Here is a 15,533-nt window from a genome sequence, read left to right as displayed (position 1 = left end):
GTGCCCCTTCCTGAAGTGCGGTGGGGGGCCGGATTCGGCCCACGGGCCGTAGTTTGGGGACGCCTGAAGGGAGTATGTGGAATCTTTTTGAGGGAGCTGCTGTCATCCAGAAAGATCTGGGAGCCGAGGCACCGGCCATGTCAGCCTTCATCCTGGCTTTCCGGTCACCCCAGAGAGGCCACTCTGAACAGCACAGGCTTCCCAGCCCCAGGGGCACTGTACTGCCCTGTGCCTGGACCACCTCCACCGGCCTGCCCACCTCCCACCTGGAAATGAACTTAAAAGGTGTTGCATCCTGACAGTGCCAAAAGAAAATTTTAAGATTATGACAAATGCATGACTATTCATCTACCAGTTTACCAGTAGTAATCCAGTTTGGCCCAAGTAAATTAAGTCTCAGTGCTGACTTAGAACCCCAGCTATAAGCTCTTTCACCATTCTCTGAATCCCTTCAGGTTTTTGTTTGTTTCTGTTTTGTTTTGTTTTTTTGAGTAGGAGTCTCACTGTGTTGCCCGGGCCAGAGTGCAGAGGCCCTATCTCAGCTCACTGCAATCTCCACCTCCCGGGTTCAAGCGATTCTCCCGCCCCAGCTTCCTGGGTAGCTGAGATTATAGATGCCCACCACGATGCCCAGCTAATTTTTGCATTTTAGTTGTGATGGAGTTTCAGCACGTTGGCCAGGCTAGTCTCAAACTCCTGACCTCAAGTGATCTCCCAAAGTACTGGGATTACAGTCGTGAGCCACTGCGCCCGGCCCAGTTTATTATTTTAGCCATAATCTGACTGAGTAAATACGGATTGTATTTATTTTTATATATTTATTTTTAGAGGCGGGGTCTCTGTCACTCAAGGCTGGAGTGCAGTGGCACGATCATAGCCCACCGTAACCTCAAGCTCCTGGTCTCAAGCCTCCCACCCCTGCCTCCTGAATAGCTAGGACTACAGGGTGTGCACCACCACTCCTGACGAATTTTTTTTTTTTTTAGAAAGCGGGTCTCTGAGTCTCACTATGTTGCCCAGGCTGGTCTCAAACCCCTGGCCTAAGCGATCCCCCTGCCTGACCCTCCACAATGCTGGGATTACAGGCTTGAGCCACCCCCAGCCTCCGGATTTTCTTTATTCTGAAACCCATCCCTAATTTTATTTTCTGCCAGAGGAAATCCGTTTTTCACAGCATGATAAACTAGCAAGTCTGAAATAGCAACTATATAAAAACTGCGAACACATAAATAACAGCCATCACGAAAGCATAGGGCTTATGTCAGCATATGAATAGGTTAGCGCCTTCCCACCCTGGCCACATGCTTGGTCAGCAATTTCCAGCACTTGCAGACACTGCAAAGGGCTTCACACCTCTTATCTTACAAGATGGTTACAACCACCTAGAAAGGTGGAGCAGGACTCTTCGTCTCTGTTACAAAAGAGGAAACAGTGAGACACAGAGAAGACAGAGTCAATAACGCAGAGGCTGGACATAACTGAGGTCTTCAAAGCTTCAGTTCTGCCTCTTTCACCCTTAAGCCGCAGCTGGGCCCTGGTCCTGATGCTGAGGTCCCGAGGCGCGCACACCTGCGCCGGGCAGGGATGCACCAGCCAATGAGGAGCCCGCACGCAGGGGGCGGGACGGGAAAGCTGCCAATGAGAGAGCCGACCCCGAGAGACACGGAGCTAATGAAGGCCTCGTGCTGGAGAGGGACGGCTGTTCGTCCAATGCGGGGCTGGGTCCGGCGCGGCAGGAAGGCGGGACTGCCAGTGGGGCGCCGGGGCGGGGCGGAGAGCCGAGCGCCAACCCGCGAGCAGCCGAACCCGGCGTGCTGCCCTCTCGCCGCCCGCCATGGCCCGCGCAGCCCCGCTGCTCGCCGCGCTAACCGCGCTTCTCGCCGCCGCCGCTGCTGGCGGAGATGCTCCGCCGGGCAAAATCGGTGCGGGAAGGACGCGATGGGGTTCCCAGCTGGGGAGGGCCGGCGAGTAAAGGGTTCTCGGCTCTCAGCTAGGTGGGGGTAGAGGAGGGCAGCTGGGTGAGGGAGGGGTCCTCGGGAGAGGAGGTGGGTGGAGGAGAGGGCGGAAGGGGACGCGGCAGGGAAGGTCCTGATGGGGCTGGGGCGTGGCAGGTGAAGAGGGCCACCGGGGACGGAAAAGAGGCCTGAGCAGGACTGGTCACGGATCTCACCGGGAGGTCCAGGATCACTGAGCATCTGCCGTGAACCTGGCTGTTTTCAAGGCGCCGGGTGACGGAAGACAGAGAGGCTGGGCGATGTCATTCACGGAGGTTGGTTGAGGGCTGTCTGTGTAGCAGATGTGGTGCTCTAGTTCCTGCTGTGGGAAGAGCCCTCACAGTACAGGGAAGCCCGTGCTCAGCTGAGAAAGCACAGTGCATGCAGAGGAAGGGCGCTTCATCTCTCTTTGCGGCCCCACGAGGGCTTCTTGGAAGTAACATCTAAGCCAAACCCCCACCCCAGGTCGATAGGAGACAGTCCCGGCAGAGACAGAACACTAGGTCTGCTGGAGATTTGCTGACAGAACAGGGAACTTTTAACAACAGTCATGCTGTTCATTGTGTGTGTGGTTTCTCCAATACTTTATTTTGAAAATGTTCCCATGTACAGCAAGAATTTTATAGTGGTCATCTGTATACCCACCACCTACATTCTGCCATTAACTGCTACTATACTTGCTATGTCACGTAACTATCACTCACCCTTCTAGACATCCACGAATCCATCCTGCATTTTGATGCATCTCCAAATAAATTGCAGACATCAGAACACTTCACTAAATACTTCATCGTGCATATCATTGACTAGAGTTCCATATGTGTTTACAGTAGCTTTTTTTCCCTTCCCTCAACAATTGTCTTTTTAACTACATGACTCGTGGAGATTTTCAAGTCCCTGGCACATAATATTCGCACAGGCAGAGATGCTGGGCTTCGGGGTGGGAGGACAAAGGCCCTACTCCACTATGCTACCCTCCATGCGCCCCAGTTGGCAGGAGTGCCTGGAACATCTCATAGAAGCACCGCAAACTTACAGGGTCTAGAACCGCAACCCAGGCCATACAGGGTTAAGACAGACTGAAGCATGCCAGGAAACAGTTTGAGACTGAGAATTTAGAGCTTTCCATGGAAAGAGAATCCTGAGGCTAGAGTAGGCAGAGAAGCCCTCATGGAGAGAAGGTGGCGTTTGAGCCAGGCTTTGAAGGATGTGGAAGAGTTAGGCAGGCAGTATCCATGAGTGACCATGTGTTCTCTCTCTGCCCTTAAATTATTTGAATACAGTGTGGTTAGGGGTAAGCGGAGTGTATTGTGGGAATATGCAGGGCACTCCCCTTTCTCTTTGGAACAGGCAACAGGACAGGACATTTCTCACCATTGGGGAAGGGATAGGACCTCCAGCCAGCAGAATTGCTGCGTTGTGGCAACATGGAGCATTCTGCCTGCCTCCTTTCAGCTGACCCTTCTGGCCCCACCCAAGAATCATCCAGGGCAGGACACTTGGCAATGCCACGCTGCCCTTTAGCTTTCTAGATTTTCCTCAGCCCTCTCACAGGAGCCTCTGTCCGCCCTTGGTGGTTTGGACTCTACCCACAAGAATGCATACCTTCCTGTTAGGATGGCTTAATCCTTGTGCTCCTGCAGGATCAAATCTGCCATGTGGCATCAGGACCCTCTAAACCCACCCATATAGTTCCATATGCTGCCCTTCTCATGCTGGTCTCTGCAGAGCATGCATGCCCTCTCGCTGACAAAACTGATTGTCCTCCAGCGTCTTGCATGAAATCTTATTTCCCTGAGAAGCCTGTGTCCCCACCTCGGGGACAGAATTCACTGCTTTCTCCAGGACTCCCTGGTACCCTGTTGTACCTCATCACGGTTCGTTGTAGCTAATTGTGCAGGAGTCTGTCTGCCCACTCCGTGCCGGCCTCCTGGGGGACAGAAGCCTATTTGATTTATCTTTGTCCCCGAGGACATCTTACTGTAAATTAGAGAGTGAGTGTCAGTTGTGTTAAATGAGCTGGTTCACAATGAAATGGTGTCTTCTGCTTCCTGATCTTGGGCAGCTCCTAGGCCTTAATATCAGTTTCTCTGGAGAAGTTGGTAATTTGGGACTCTTTGCACATGGTGGGGACGGGAGCACAGTGGTTAAAATAAAAAGGTTATGTGCTGCCTTGGAAGTGGCTTTGTAAGTACTAAGAGGAAGTGGTTTATTCTTTCAACACAGAAAAAATACTTCATGAACTCTACTGTCTGCCAGGATCTGGGGGCATAGTGGCCATCCGCTCTCTCTCTGTACTTAAATAACTTGAATACAGTGTGGCTAGGGGTAAGCAGAGTGTGCCGTGGGGAATGCACAGGAGGAACACCTGACTCACCTCAGGTGGGTCAGTCAAGCCAAGCTATAGGTGACATCTGAGTGCTGTTAAAGCCAGTGAGACACAGGGTGACGGTACTCCTATCAAAGGGAACAGCTTGGGCAAAGGCCCAGGCATAAGACAAAAGCTGTACGACCACAATAAGAGAAGCCTAGACAGACAAGAAGGTGGCATCTTGGAAGGGTAGGCCAGGAAGTGGAGTAAGTAAACGGAGGCCAGATCATAGAGAACCTGGTGCTATCTGAGGATTGCCTGTCACTTCCTGGCAGCAGCTGGTACTCTGGGTCCCAGTGGGTCCAGTAAGGATAAATTACAATAGGTTTATTCCATTTTCTTTTTGGATAAGGCCTCTGGACTGTCTGATGAGAAGAAAGTAGTGTTTCAGATACAGATACATGATGGGGAAAAATTATAGGTAGAGTGGTAGTCCAATTCAGTAGCTTCATAGCTGTTTACAGTTCTCACAGGACTGTTTAATGATTAGTGTCAGGCCAGGCACAGTGGCTCCTGCCTGTTTCACTGTGTTGTTCAGGCTGGTCTCGAACTCCCGACCTCAGGTGATCCACCTGCCTCTGCTTCCCAAAGTGCTGAGATTACAGGCGTGAGCCACCGCGCCCGGTGGGTACATTCCAGTCTTGACAAACACAGACAGAGATGATTTAAGTGTCCGGTGTAGGTTGGACTAGACCAGGGGTTGGCATACTTTTCCCGTAAATGATCAGAGAGTAAATACTTTAGGCTTTTCAGGTCATGCAGTCTCTGTTGCAGCTACTTAACTCTACCTAAAATGAAAACAGTCATAGACAATAAATAAAAGAAAGGGCGTCATGGCTGTGTTTCAATAAAACTTTTGTTTGCAAAAACAGGCATCTGCCCAGATTTGGCCTGCAGGCTGTAGTTTGCCAATCCCTGGATTAAGGAGTGGTTTCCAAACACTGATCACTGAGCAGAACTGGTCAGTAACTTTTTACCAATTCATAGTGAAATAAGAAAACTAGAAGCAAAGTAGTGAGTTTGTATAAAACTAAATTTATTCTCTTTAAATGGTCATCTGACTTTCAATAATCGTTTTTTGTTGTTGTTTTTTTTTTTAGAGACGGGGTTTCACCATGTTAGCCAGGATGGTCTTGATCTCCTGACCTGGTGATCCGCCCACCTCAGCATCCCAAAGTGCTGAGATTACAGGCGTGAGCCACCATGCCCGGCTGACTTTCAATGTTCTTTGCCCATCTTTTGCTGCTGAAATGCCTTTTTCTTTATGAAATGCGGGTTATAGTAAATGTTAGTTTTCAGGTTTGCCTTTGCTTCTTATTAATAGCTCCACTGACCGTCTGTAAATTTCCTTTTGGAAATGTTATAAGCCTGCAACATTTAAGCACCTGGGAACCACCAGCGCAGGAGGTTGCAAAGGGTGGGCCCCAGCGTCTCACTCTCCTGTTCTGTCTCTCTGCTTCCCTGCCTCCTGGGCCTGCTGACAGCCGTGGTTGGGGCCGGGATTGGGGGCTCTGCTGTGGCCCATTTCCTCCAGCAGCACTTTGGACCTCGGGTGCAGATCGACGTGTATGAGAAGGGAACCGTGGGTGGCCGCCTGGCCACCATCTCCGTCAACAAGCAGCACTACGAGAGTGGGGCCGCCTCCTTCCACTCCCTGAGCCTGCACATGCAGGACTTCGTCAAGCTGCTGGGTGAGTGGTCAGTCCTGGGGCTCCAGTGCCCAGCGCCCTGGGGCTGGTGACAGCATTGGGCCCCTTCTCAAACTTCCCAGACCATCAAGGCCTGAAGGTGATGTGGCCCAATCTCCTCGTTTTACAGATGCAGCAGCAGAGACAAGAGAGGGGAAGGAACTTGCCTGAGGTTACACAGTGAGTTAGTTGCAGAGCCGGGATTAGAACTCAGGTTTGACTCCTAGGCCAGTTTCTTGCCCTTTCAATTTGCTGCCTCTAAATAATCGTGATCATATCACCTTCCACATGCTTGTGCTTGCCAGACACCCAACATTCTTCTGGGTGGTATGTAGGCATCACCTCAGATCCTCCCTACCAACCTGCAAGATGAGTGTTAGATCTCCTCTTAAGGAAACTGAGGCTCAGATAATGTATAGATCTCAGCTAAAGCCATTACAGCAAGAGAGCTGGCATTGAAACCCAGCAGCATCTGTCAAATACACCTTCTGTTTCATGCAGAAACTCCACTTCTCAGAAGTGATGCTGCAGGTGGTCTTACAGATGTGCAGAGTAGCATAGATACCAAGTTATTCATTACGGCATTGTTTATAATAGCAAAAGGCTGAGCGTATCCTATCTGCCTATCCGCTAGGACCTGGGTTTAAACAAATTATTGTCTAACTACACAATAGGCTGTTCAGCAGTCAGAATGGGGAAGTTTTTATGCCTAGATACAGGACAATCTCCGAGATAAAGTATATTGTTAAGGTGGAGAGCAGATTGGAACCATCGATGGTTCCAGTCCATGCTATTGAGATTACATGAGTGACAGAGGGACAAGACATGAGCCTGGGGGTGAGTGGGAGCCCTGTCAGATCAAGCCAGAGGAGAAGACAGGCTGGACTGGCAGAGATGGTGACCGTATCGGCATGAAGTTGCAATGTGCCACGTGAGGTTTGTGGGGGTGGGGAAGGAACAAGTCATAGTAGCTGTATCTGTATTTAGGAATCCACTGCTCTGTAAGTTGTAGCATGCAGGATGGCTGTAAGAAGCTAGGATAACCTCCATGTGATCTCAGTGCCCAAGGCCACCATCTCTGAACAAGCCCAGTGGCTCTCAGCCCCTGGACATTCTGGGCATAAAATCTGAGTTTCCCTCCCTTGTGGATCCTGTTGGGAAAAAAAAAAATGTAAAATGTTACATTATTTTCATTTTCATTCATTTATCGACTAGGTAGTCGAGCCATTTTCCCAGTGCACCTGTTCACTGTTTATAAACGAGCGGCACAAATGAACAAACCACAGTGTGGGTGTTTCCTTTGATGGAGCCAGTCCATTTGCATCAAGAAGGCTCCAAGTCTTGGAGGGGACCTGAGGGGCTCCTCTTTGTCTCTGCAGGGCTGAGGCACCGCCGTGAGGTGGTGGGCAGGAGCGCCATCTTCGGCGGGGAGCACTTTGTGCTGGAGGAGACCGACTGGTACCTGCTGAACCTCTTCCGCCTCTGGTGGCACTATGGCATCAGCTTCCTGAGGCTGCAGATGTGGGTGGAGGAGGTCATGGAGAAGTTCATGAGGTAGGGCTGGTGGAGCTGTGGGGATGGCATTCCCGGGGGTACCAAGAAGAGGTGGGGGAGGAACCAGCTCGACTATACTTTGTGAAAAAGGAAAAGGTCTTTGCTGGGCCAGCACAATTCAATGCAGGCTCAGAGCAAGCCCTGGCATGAGGAGTGGCCATAGTTGGCCCAGTAATGGTCTCTCTAGTATTGTCACACTGGCACTCATTTTCTTACCCTCCCTCTGCTACACTTAATAAAAGCATGGGTTGCAACCTCAGTCACTTAACAAGGGCTGAATTGGGATGTGAGTCAGTGAATCAGCAGGTAGAAGAGAGCAGAACCAGGCCCCCTCTGAAGGAGGCAGGCAGCCCTCCGCCGCAGCCATCTACAGCCAGCTGCGTACAAGGCCCACTTCATGTGGCTAGATCTCCTCACTGTTCAGAACAAGCTAGAATCCAGAGTCGTGTGTGAAATCTTTCAGTGTTTCCACGTTGGCAGCCATTTCAGTCCACGGGCTGCATTTGCGAACTGTGTTGTCCCCACTTTTCCATCTAGAATAAACACTTTTCTTCACCACTCCTCTTATCCTTGGCCTCCAGCCCCCTCCCCATCACCTTTGGTCCCATATGTGGAGGGCAGGTGTTCCCTTCTCTCCCTGTTCACTCACTCACCAAGCTGTCACTCCGCCTTTCCTCAAAGTCCTTCCCGAAGGTGCTCACTGCTTCCAGCCCCAGGTGCAGGTGCTGTTCCTCAGACCCCATCGCTGTCTGCCTCCCTTCAGTGTCAGACACTTAAGTGTGGCCTGTGCCCTCCTTCCCTGGTTCCTGACACTTCTCCACTCCCTTCCCATTCTATAACTCTGCTGTTTATAGCCCTTCTTTCTAATATTCTCCAGATGTCACCCAAAGCTTATTTCCTTACCGCTCTTCTTTCTGATATTTTTCTCCCTTGTCAATTTTATCCAGATCAATAATGTTGACTTCTACCTTTTATGGGAGATGACTTCTCCCTGTCAACTCTAGTTTCCTCTTCAGTTACAGACTCACATTTCTCCTTTGTAGACACCTCCCTGTGGTGTCCTATTGATAACCAAACTCAACATGTTTTTAAAAGTGGCCCTAGGCCGGGCGCGGTGGCTCACGCCTGTAATCCCAGCACTTTGGGAGGCCAGGGCGGGTGGATCACAAGATCAAGAGATCGAGACCATCCTGGTCAATATGGTGAAACCCCGTCTCTACTAAAAATACAAAAAATTAGCTGGGCATGGTGGCACATGCCTGTAATCCGAGCTACTCAGGAGGCTGAGGCAGGAGAATTGCCTGAACCCAGGAGGCGGAGGTTGCGGTGAGCCGAGGTCATGCCATTGCACTCCAGCCTGGGTAACAAGAGCGAAACTCCGTCTAAAAAAAAAAAAAAAAAGTGGCCCTAGAATGGGCAGCATTTCAAAGGCCCGCCAGTCAGGAAATCCATCGATGTTTCTAATCCATGCTAATGAGATTAATGAGATTACATGAGTGACGGAGGGACAAGACATGAGCCTGGGGGTGAGTGGGAGCCCTGTCAGATCAAGCCAGAGGAGAGGACAGGCTGGACTGGCAGAGACGGTGACAATATCAGCATGAAGTTGCAACATGCCATCGAGTCCTAGAAGCTGTGGCAGAGCCGACACTACTGGAGTGGGGATGTGCCAGCAGGAGTGGGCCATAGCCCACTGCCTGGCACTCCCAGCTTAGTGAAGAAAGGGTTCTGAACTATGACCTCAGGCAGGGAGTAGCTCAGAGAGGTGATACAGTTGTTATTCGGCACAGCCGTGATGTGAAGATTCCATACTTCCACACTCCCTTTAGGTGGGATAGGCCCACCACAGGCAGTGAACAGGCCCCAGGGAACATAACCAGCCTCCTCTCCCACCGCTCCATGTAGAGGAAGTGATGGGTTCCTGCTGGGCCTCCCGGGCACTATGACCCAGGGGCAGGTGGTCAGGCAAAAAGCCTTCCTCCACAAGGACTCCAGCTCTATGTGTCTTCTAGGATCTATAAGTACCAGGCCCACGGCTATGCCTTCTCGGGTGTGGAGGAGCTGCTCTACTCACTGGGAGAGGCCACCTTTGTCAACATGACCCAGCACTCTGTTGCCGAGTCCCTGCTGCAGGTGGGCGTCACACAGCGCTTTATTGATGACGTCGTCTCTGCTGTCCTGCGGGCCAGCTATGGCCAGTCAGCAGCGATGCCTGCCTTTGCAGGTGAGCATCCAGCCCTTGACCTGCCCGCCTGCCCCTCTTCTGCCCAGGGTGCTCATAATGGGCTGGAGGTCTCCATGATAACCTCCCCTTTATCCAGCTCATTACAGTCACCTAGGCACTCTGCTCCCCCATCCTGTTTGATTCTGGCACTGGCTGTGAGTTGGCAGGAGACAGTATCACCCCACTTCACAGACAGTGAAAGCAAAGCTCAGATCACAAGTCCAGTGTGTTTCTACCACTCCCAGTTGCCTCATCATCCCTTGCATGTGTGTAAGTGTTAGAGCTAAGATGATGGTCTGCTCACTTCTCTTTGGTTTCAAGAATTACCGTTGAGGCCTTCGAGCCACTGTTAGAGCACCTCCTCTTCCCAGCTCCTGACGGGGGTGGCTCGGCCTGTGTATAGCTCACTCTCTGCTGGCACAGACCACAAGAGTGGAGAAGGTAGGCTTCACAAGAGCAGGAATCCTTGCCTATTGTTCACTGATAACATCCCAAACACAGAACTCAAGTTGTTTTAAAAAAGAATAGGTTTTGCCTAATGAAGACAAAAAAAAAGAAGAATAGGGACTATATTTGTTTCCTAGGGCTGCCATAACAAAGTAACACAAACTGGGTTGGTTAAACACCAGAAATTTATTGTCTCACAGTTCTAGAGGATAGAAGTATGAGGTGAAGGTGTTGGCAAAGTCGGTTCTTTCCGAGGGCTGTGAAAAAAAATCTGTTCCATGCGTCTTGTGTCGTTTCTGGTGATTTCCTGGAAATGTTTGGCATTCCTGGCCTGTAGCCGCGTCACGCTGATCACCGTCTTCATCTTCACTTAGCATTCGCTCTGTGCGTACGTCAGTCTCTGTGCCTAAATTTCCTTCTTATAAAGATGCCAGTCACACTGGATTAGGCTCTATCTACCCTGATGACCCTATCTTAACTAATTTCCAAATAAAGCTTACAGTCACAGGTACTAGGGATAATGTTTTCAACACCTCTGGCAGGGGGACATAATTTAATCCATAACATACTAGGCATTCAGTATATTTTTGTTAAATAAATGAATGAAAAGATTTACAATAGCAAGCACCTCCCTGGTACCCTCGATACTATTCATCTGGCTCTGCACATGCTGGCTCCTTCTCAGCCTTCAGGCCCTGCCTCAGTGTTCCCTCAGTGTGACCTCGCTGCTCACTTTTTCGGTATCTTGTGTGTCTCCTTGTAGCATTTTTGTATAGAGATATATAGAATTCACATACCGTGTAATTCACCCATCTAAAGTGTATAGTCAGTGGTTTTTAGCACATTGGGAGTTCTGAAACCATCACCACAATCAATTTTAGGACATTTTTATCACCCCAAAAAGAATCCCCTTGCCCTTTAGCCCTCATGTCCCCAGCACCCCCCAGCCTGCGCAACCACAAATCTGCTCTCTGTTTCTGTGGATTGCCGTCTGGGCATTCTGCATAAAACAGACCTCACAATACGTGGTCTCCGGGAGCTGGCTCTTTCACTGAGCACAGTTCTTCCCCCCAAAGCACTGTGTACTTTGTTGTACTTATTTGTATGTTTGCCGTCTCCCATGCCCAGGGTTGGGAGAGTTTTGCCCAGTCGAATAGTACTGGACTCCCCAGCCCTACTGCCCCACGGCCCTGACAACCTCTCAGCAGCCCTTTCCCACTTTGCCCAGGAGCCATGTCACTAGCCGGGGCCCAAGGCAGCCTGTGGTCTGTGGAAGGAGGCAATAAGCTGGTTTGTTCCGGTTTGCTGAAGCTCACCAAGGCCAATGTGATCCATGCCGCAGTGACCTCTGTGACCCTGCACAGCACAGGTGCGTAGACAGAGCAGGAGTGGGCACGCATGCCAATTCCCGGCGACTGGACACTCCTGCCTCCTTTGTACCTCAGCCCTGGTCGGTGATTCCCTTGGGGAGTAGTACAGAAAAGCATTGAGAATCCCCAGCCCTGCCAGTGACACTAGAGGGTGCTGTTTTCCAAAAAGCTGAGACTTGCGTCAACCCAGCCTTTTTCTGTTGACTCATGAGGACTTTGAATGACAGCCTTGCCCAAGATCCCCAGCTGGTCTGCAGTGGAGGCAGAGCAGAAACAGTCTCCGGACTACAGGTCCCTTGCTTCCTCTGCAGCCACACCTGCGTGGAGAGAACAGGACCCACCATCTAGGCAGCCCCGCTGCACCCTGGGCACCAGGGTCTTGTACCCTCAATGCTGGGCCCCAGTGGGGAGTTCAGTGGGTAGAAGCCAAGGGAACGTTGACTTTTTTTTTTTTTTTTGACAGTCTCCCTCTGTCGCCCAGGCTGGAGTGTAGTGGTGCAATCTCGGCTCATTGCAACCTCCACCTCCCAAGTTGAAGCAATTCTTCTGCCACAGCCTCCCAAGTATCTGGGACTACAGGCACCCACCACCACTCCAGGCTAATTTTGTATTTTTAATAGGGATAGGAGTTTTCCATGTTGGTCAGGCTGGTCTTGAACTCCTGACCTCAGGTAATCCACCCGCCGTGGCCTCCCCAAGTACTGGGAATACAGGCGTCAGCCACTACACCCAGCTGGGGAAAGTTTACTTTGTGCTCTTTTCTTTCCAGAGGGGAAAGCCCTGTACCAGGTGGCCTATGAGAATGAGGTAGGCAGCAGCTCTGACTTCTATGACATTGTGGTCATCGCCACCCCCCTGCACCTGGACAACAGCAGCAGCAACTTAACCTTTGAAGGCTTCCACCCGCCCATTGATGACGTGCAGGGCTCTTTCCAGCCCACCGTTGTCTCCTTGGTCCATGGCTACCTCAACTCTTCCTACTTCGGTTTCCCAGACCCTAAGCTTTTCCCCTTTGCCAACATCCTTACCACAGATTTCCCCAGCTTCTTCTGCACTCTGGACAACATCTGCCCTGTCAACATTTCTACCAGCTTCCGGCGAAAGCAGCCCCAGGAGGCAGCTGTTTGGCGAGTCCAGTCCCCCAAGCCCCTCTTTCGAACCCAGCTGAAGACCCTCTTCCGTTCCTATTACTCGGTGCAGATAGCTGAGTGGCAAGCCCATCCCCTCTATGGCTCCCGCCCCACGCTCCCAAGGTTTGCACTCCATGACCAGCTCTTCTACCTCAATGCCCTGGAGTGGGCAGCCAGCTCCGTGGAGGTGATGGCCGTGGCTGCCAAGAATGTGGCCTTGCTGGCTTACAACCGCTGGTACCAGGACCTAGATAAGATTGATCAAAAAGATTTGATGCACAAGGTCAAGACTGAACTGTGAGGGCTCCAGGGAAAGCCTAGGAACTTTCAGCCCCCCCTGAAGATGGATCACGCCCCACAGCAGCCCAGGACTGAATAAGCCATGCTCGCCCGCCAGGCCTCTCTGACCCCTCATGTATCAAGCATCTTTTCCCTCCAGTGTGGGTCCGGTTGACCTACTGTCTGCCTAACTTAAGGGTCCTCACAATGGCTGCTGCTTTTTTTTAAGGGGGAAAGTGAAAAAAGGAAAGGAAATCCAAGCTAGTATATTTGTTTTATTTATTTTTTTTTTTTAAGAAGAAATAAAAGTTCATCTTCACAAGGTGCTTCAGACTTGGTTTTTTAACTAGGAACCAGAAGACTTCGGGAGAGATTATAAAGCAGAGAACTATGAGTCTAATTTTTTTACTGCTTTTCACTACATGCTCCCACAGTGGACAATCAGTTGAGGCAACCTACAGTGAAACATTTACAACCAGAGGGTTACAAATAATGTCAAAGAGAAGATCAGAAACCCTAAGAAATGACCATAGCTCCTGTTTACTGTGTGGACTTGCTAGATTTGAGGTACCTAGTTCAGAACTCACTAGTCACCATCTCCAAGCTTGTCAACGTCACTGCATATTGGAGGAGATGACTGTGGTGGGACCCAAGGAAGAGATGTGTGCCTGAACAGTGATCAGCGTATCTCCAAGTTTCCTGGAACCAGTGGGAACAGAGAAACCTGTGAGGCTGTAGGAACAGGGAAGCTCTTCCTTGGCACCTGGAGGAATTGACTCTTCTCTTCCTTCTGCAGAGATTGAGGAATGCAGCCATGCAAAGAAGACGAGTCCCCAGCTGGTAGAGAGAGAGGTCCTATCTCACCCCTAGGTGTTCATCCCAGCAGAAGAAAGAGAAAAGAAGGTGTTAGGGTAGGCTTCTTCAGAGGTTAGCCTGGTACTTGCTCATCAGACAGTAGCTTGAAATAAGAGGAAAATTATGTTTTGCTTTGCTTTTTCTACAAACCTTTAAAAATCACTCATTTTAGAAAAGAAAGTAAAAGTCCTTTTCATTCCTTTTGGACCCGTCCTTTTCTGTAATGGAAGAACTAAGTCTTAGGCGCCCAGGGACCAACCACTACGTTAGAATCTCCTGGGGAAGGGTAGAGGGCCTTGAGAAAGGTGCAGATACTTAAAGACTCGCTAAATCAGGCTTTAGGGGAAAGGGCCTGGGTGCCCAGAGTAACAACACCGCCAAATGCATGGGCAAAATACCCTTCCAGTTGATGGAGGCCCAAACTGGCTCTGAGGTGATTTTTACTGTGCCAGGGTGATGGTAATGGGTAGTTCATTGAAAGAAAATACAAGTAGTATGCACTTATAACTATGGAAATTATGAAATTAACACATCAGTAAGAAGGCTTTTTTTTGTTGTTTTGAGACAGAGTTTCATTCTTGTTGCCCAGGCTGGAAGGCAATGGCCTGATCTTGGCTCACTACAGCCTCTGCCTCCTAGGTTCAAGCAATTCTCATGCCTCAGCCTCCCAAGTAGCTAGAATTACAGGCATGAGGCATCACACGTGGCTAACTTTTTGTATTTTTAGTAGAGATGGTGTTTCACCATGTTGGCCAGGTGGTCTCAAATTTCTAGCCTCGGGTGATCCACTGCACCCGGCCAAGTAAGAAGACTTTTGGTGAAGGAGTAGAAAACCAAATTCAAATTGACTTAAGCAATAAAAGTTTGTTTATTTGTGGCTAGGTGCGGTGGCTCACGCCTGTAATCTCAGCACTTTGGGAGGCTGAGGCGGGTGGATCACTTGAGGTCGGGAGTTCGAGACCAGCCTGACCAACATGGAGAAACCCTGTCTCTACTAAAAATACAAAATTAACTGGGCGTGGTGGCACATGCCTGTAGTCCCAGCTACTTGGGAGACTGAGGCAGGAGAATTGCTTGAACCCAGGAGGTGGAGGCTGCAGAGAGCCCAAATCACACCATTGCACTCCAGCGCGGGCAACAAGAGCAAAACCTTATCTCCAAAAAAAAAAAAAAAAAAGTTTTTATTAGTTATTGTGACTTAAAAGTCTAGAAATAAAGCATTGTGCAATCTCACAGTTCCACTATTTCTCTCACGGTCCAAGATGGCTGCCAACAGCTCCCAGGAATAGAAGGTCTTTTCTTATAACCACTGAATCAAATTTTGGGCTCTGGGCCAGCTGGACCACCCCTGAACCAATTCCTCTGGCCCAGGGAATACCGCATGCTCATTGACTTGGGATTCAGATACAAGACCAGTAACCATGATGCAGGGCAGGGAGGATGTGAGATTAACCAGAGTGGCTTAGAGCAGTCAGGTCCTGTCCCTGGAGCAGAAGTGATCTCATCCAAACCTCAAAGTCAGAGGGGGAAAGGGTATTGGAGAGAGAGCCACAATGTCAGCCACCTGCAGATGGGGCTCTGAAGTCCAGTGAAATCCAAGTGTGTAATGGCATCTTTTCAC

At 50.2% G+C, this 15,533-nt stretch overlaps 1 protein-coding gene across 1 annotated transcript; it reads left to right on the top strand.

Annotated features, from left to right (window-relative positions):
- The first annotated feature begins 1,776 nt into the window (after positions 1–1,776).
- PCYOX1L (prenylcysteine oxidase 1 like) lies at positions 1,777–15,147 on the top strand. Its single transcript, XM_003934001.4, has 6 exons — positions 1,777–1,922; positions 5,850–6,056; positions 7,433–7,607; positions 9,620–9,831; positions 11,507–11,647; positions 12,418–15,147. The coding sequence occupies exons 1-6, from the start codon at positions 1,835–1,837 to the stop codon at positions 13,077–13,079; spliced, it is 1,485 nt and encodes a 494-aa protein (XP_003934050.1). The 5' UTR covers positions 1,777–1,834; the 3' UTR covers positions 13,080–15,147.
- Positions 15,148–15,533: the final 386 nt, after the last annotated feature.

The sequence above is a fragment of the Saimiri boliviensis genome, chromosome 1, assembly GCF_048565385.1.
Source record: "Saimiri boliviensis isolate mSaiBol1 chromosome 1, mSaiBol1.pri, whole genome shotgun sequence".
NCBI lineage: Eukaryota > Metazoa > Chordata > Mammalia > Primates > Cebidae > Saimiri > Saimiri boliviensis.
Note: the sequence above shows the minus strand (reverse complement) of the source record. Positions and strands in the feature narration are given on the sequence as shown.

Bases quoted from the DNA above. Each gene is read 5' to 3' on its own strand.
- PCYOX1L (XM_003934001.4), top strand. From the start codon at position 1,835: ATGGCCCGCGCAGCCCCGCTGCTCGCCGCGCTAACCGCGCTTCTCGCC. The intron at 1,923-5,849 runs GTGCGGGAAGGA...GCCTGCTGACAG, and splicing joins TGCTCCGCCGGGCAAAATCG to CCGTGGTTGGGGCCGGGATT. The intron at 11,648-12,417 runs GTGCGTAGACAG...TTTTCTTTCCAG, and splicing joins TGTGACCCTGCACAGCACAG to AGGGGAAAGCCCTGTACCAG.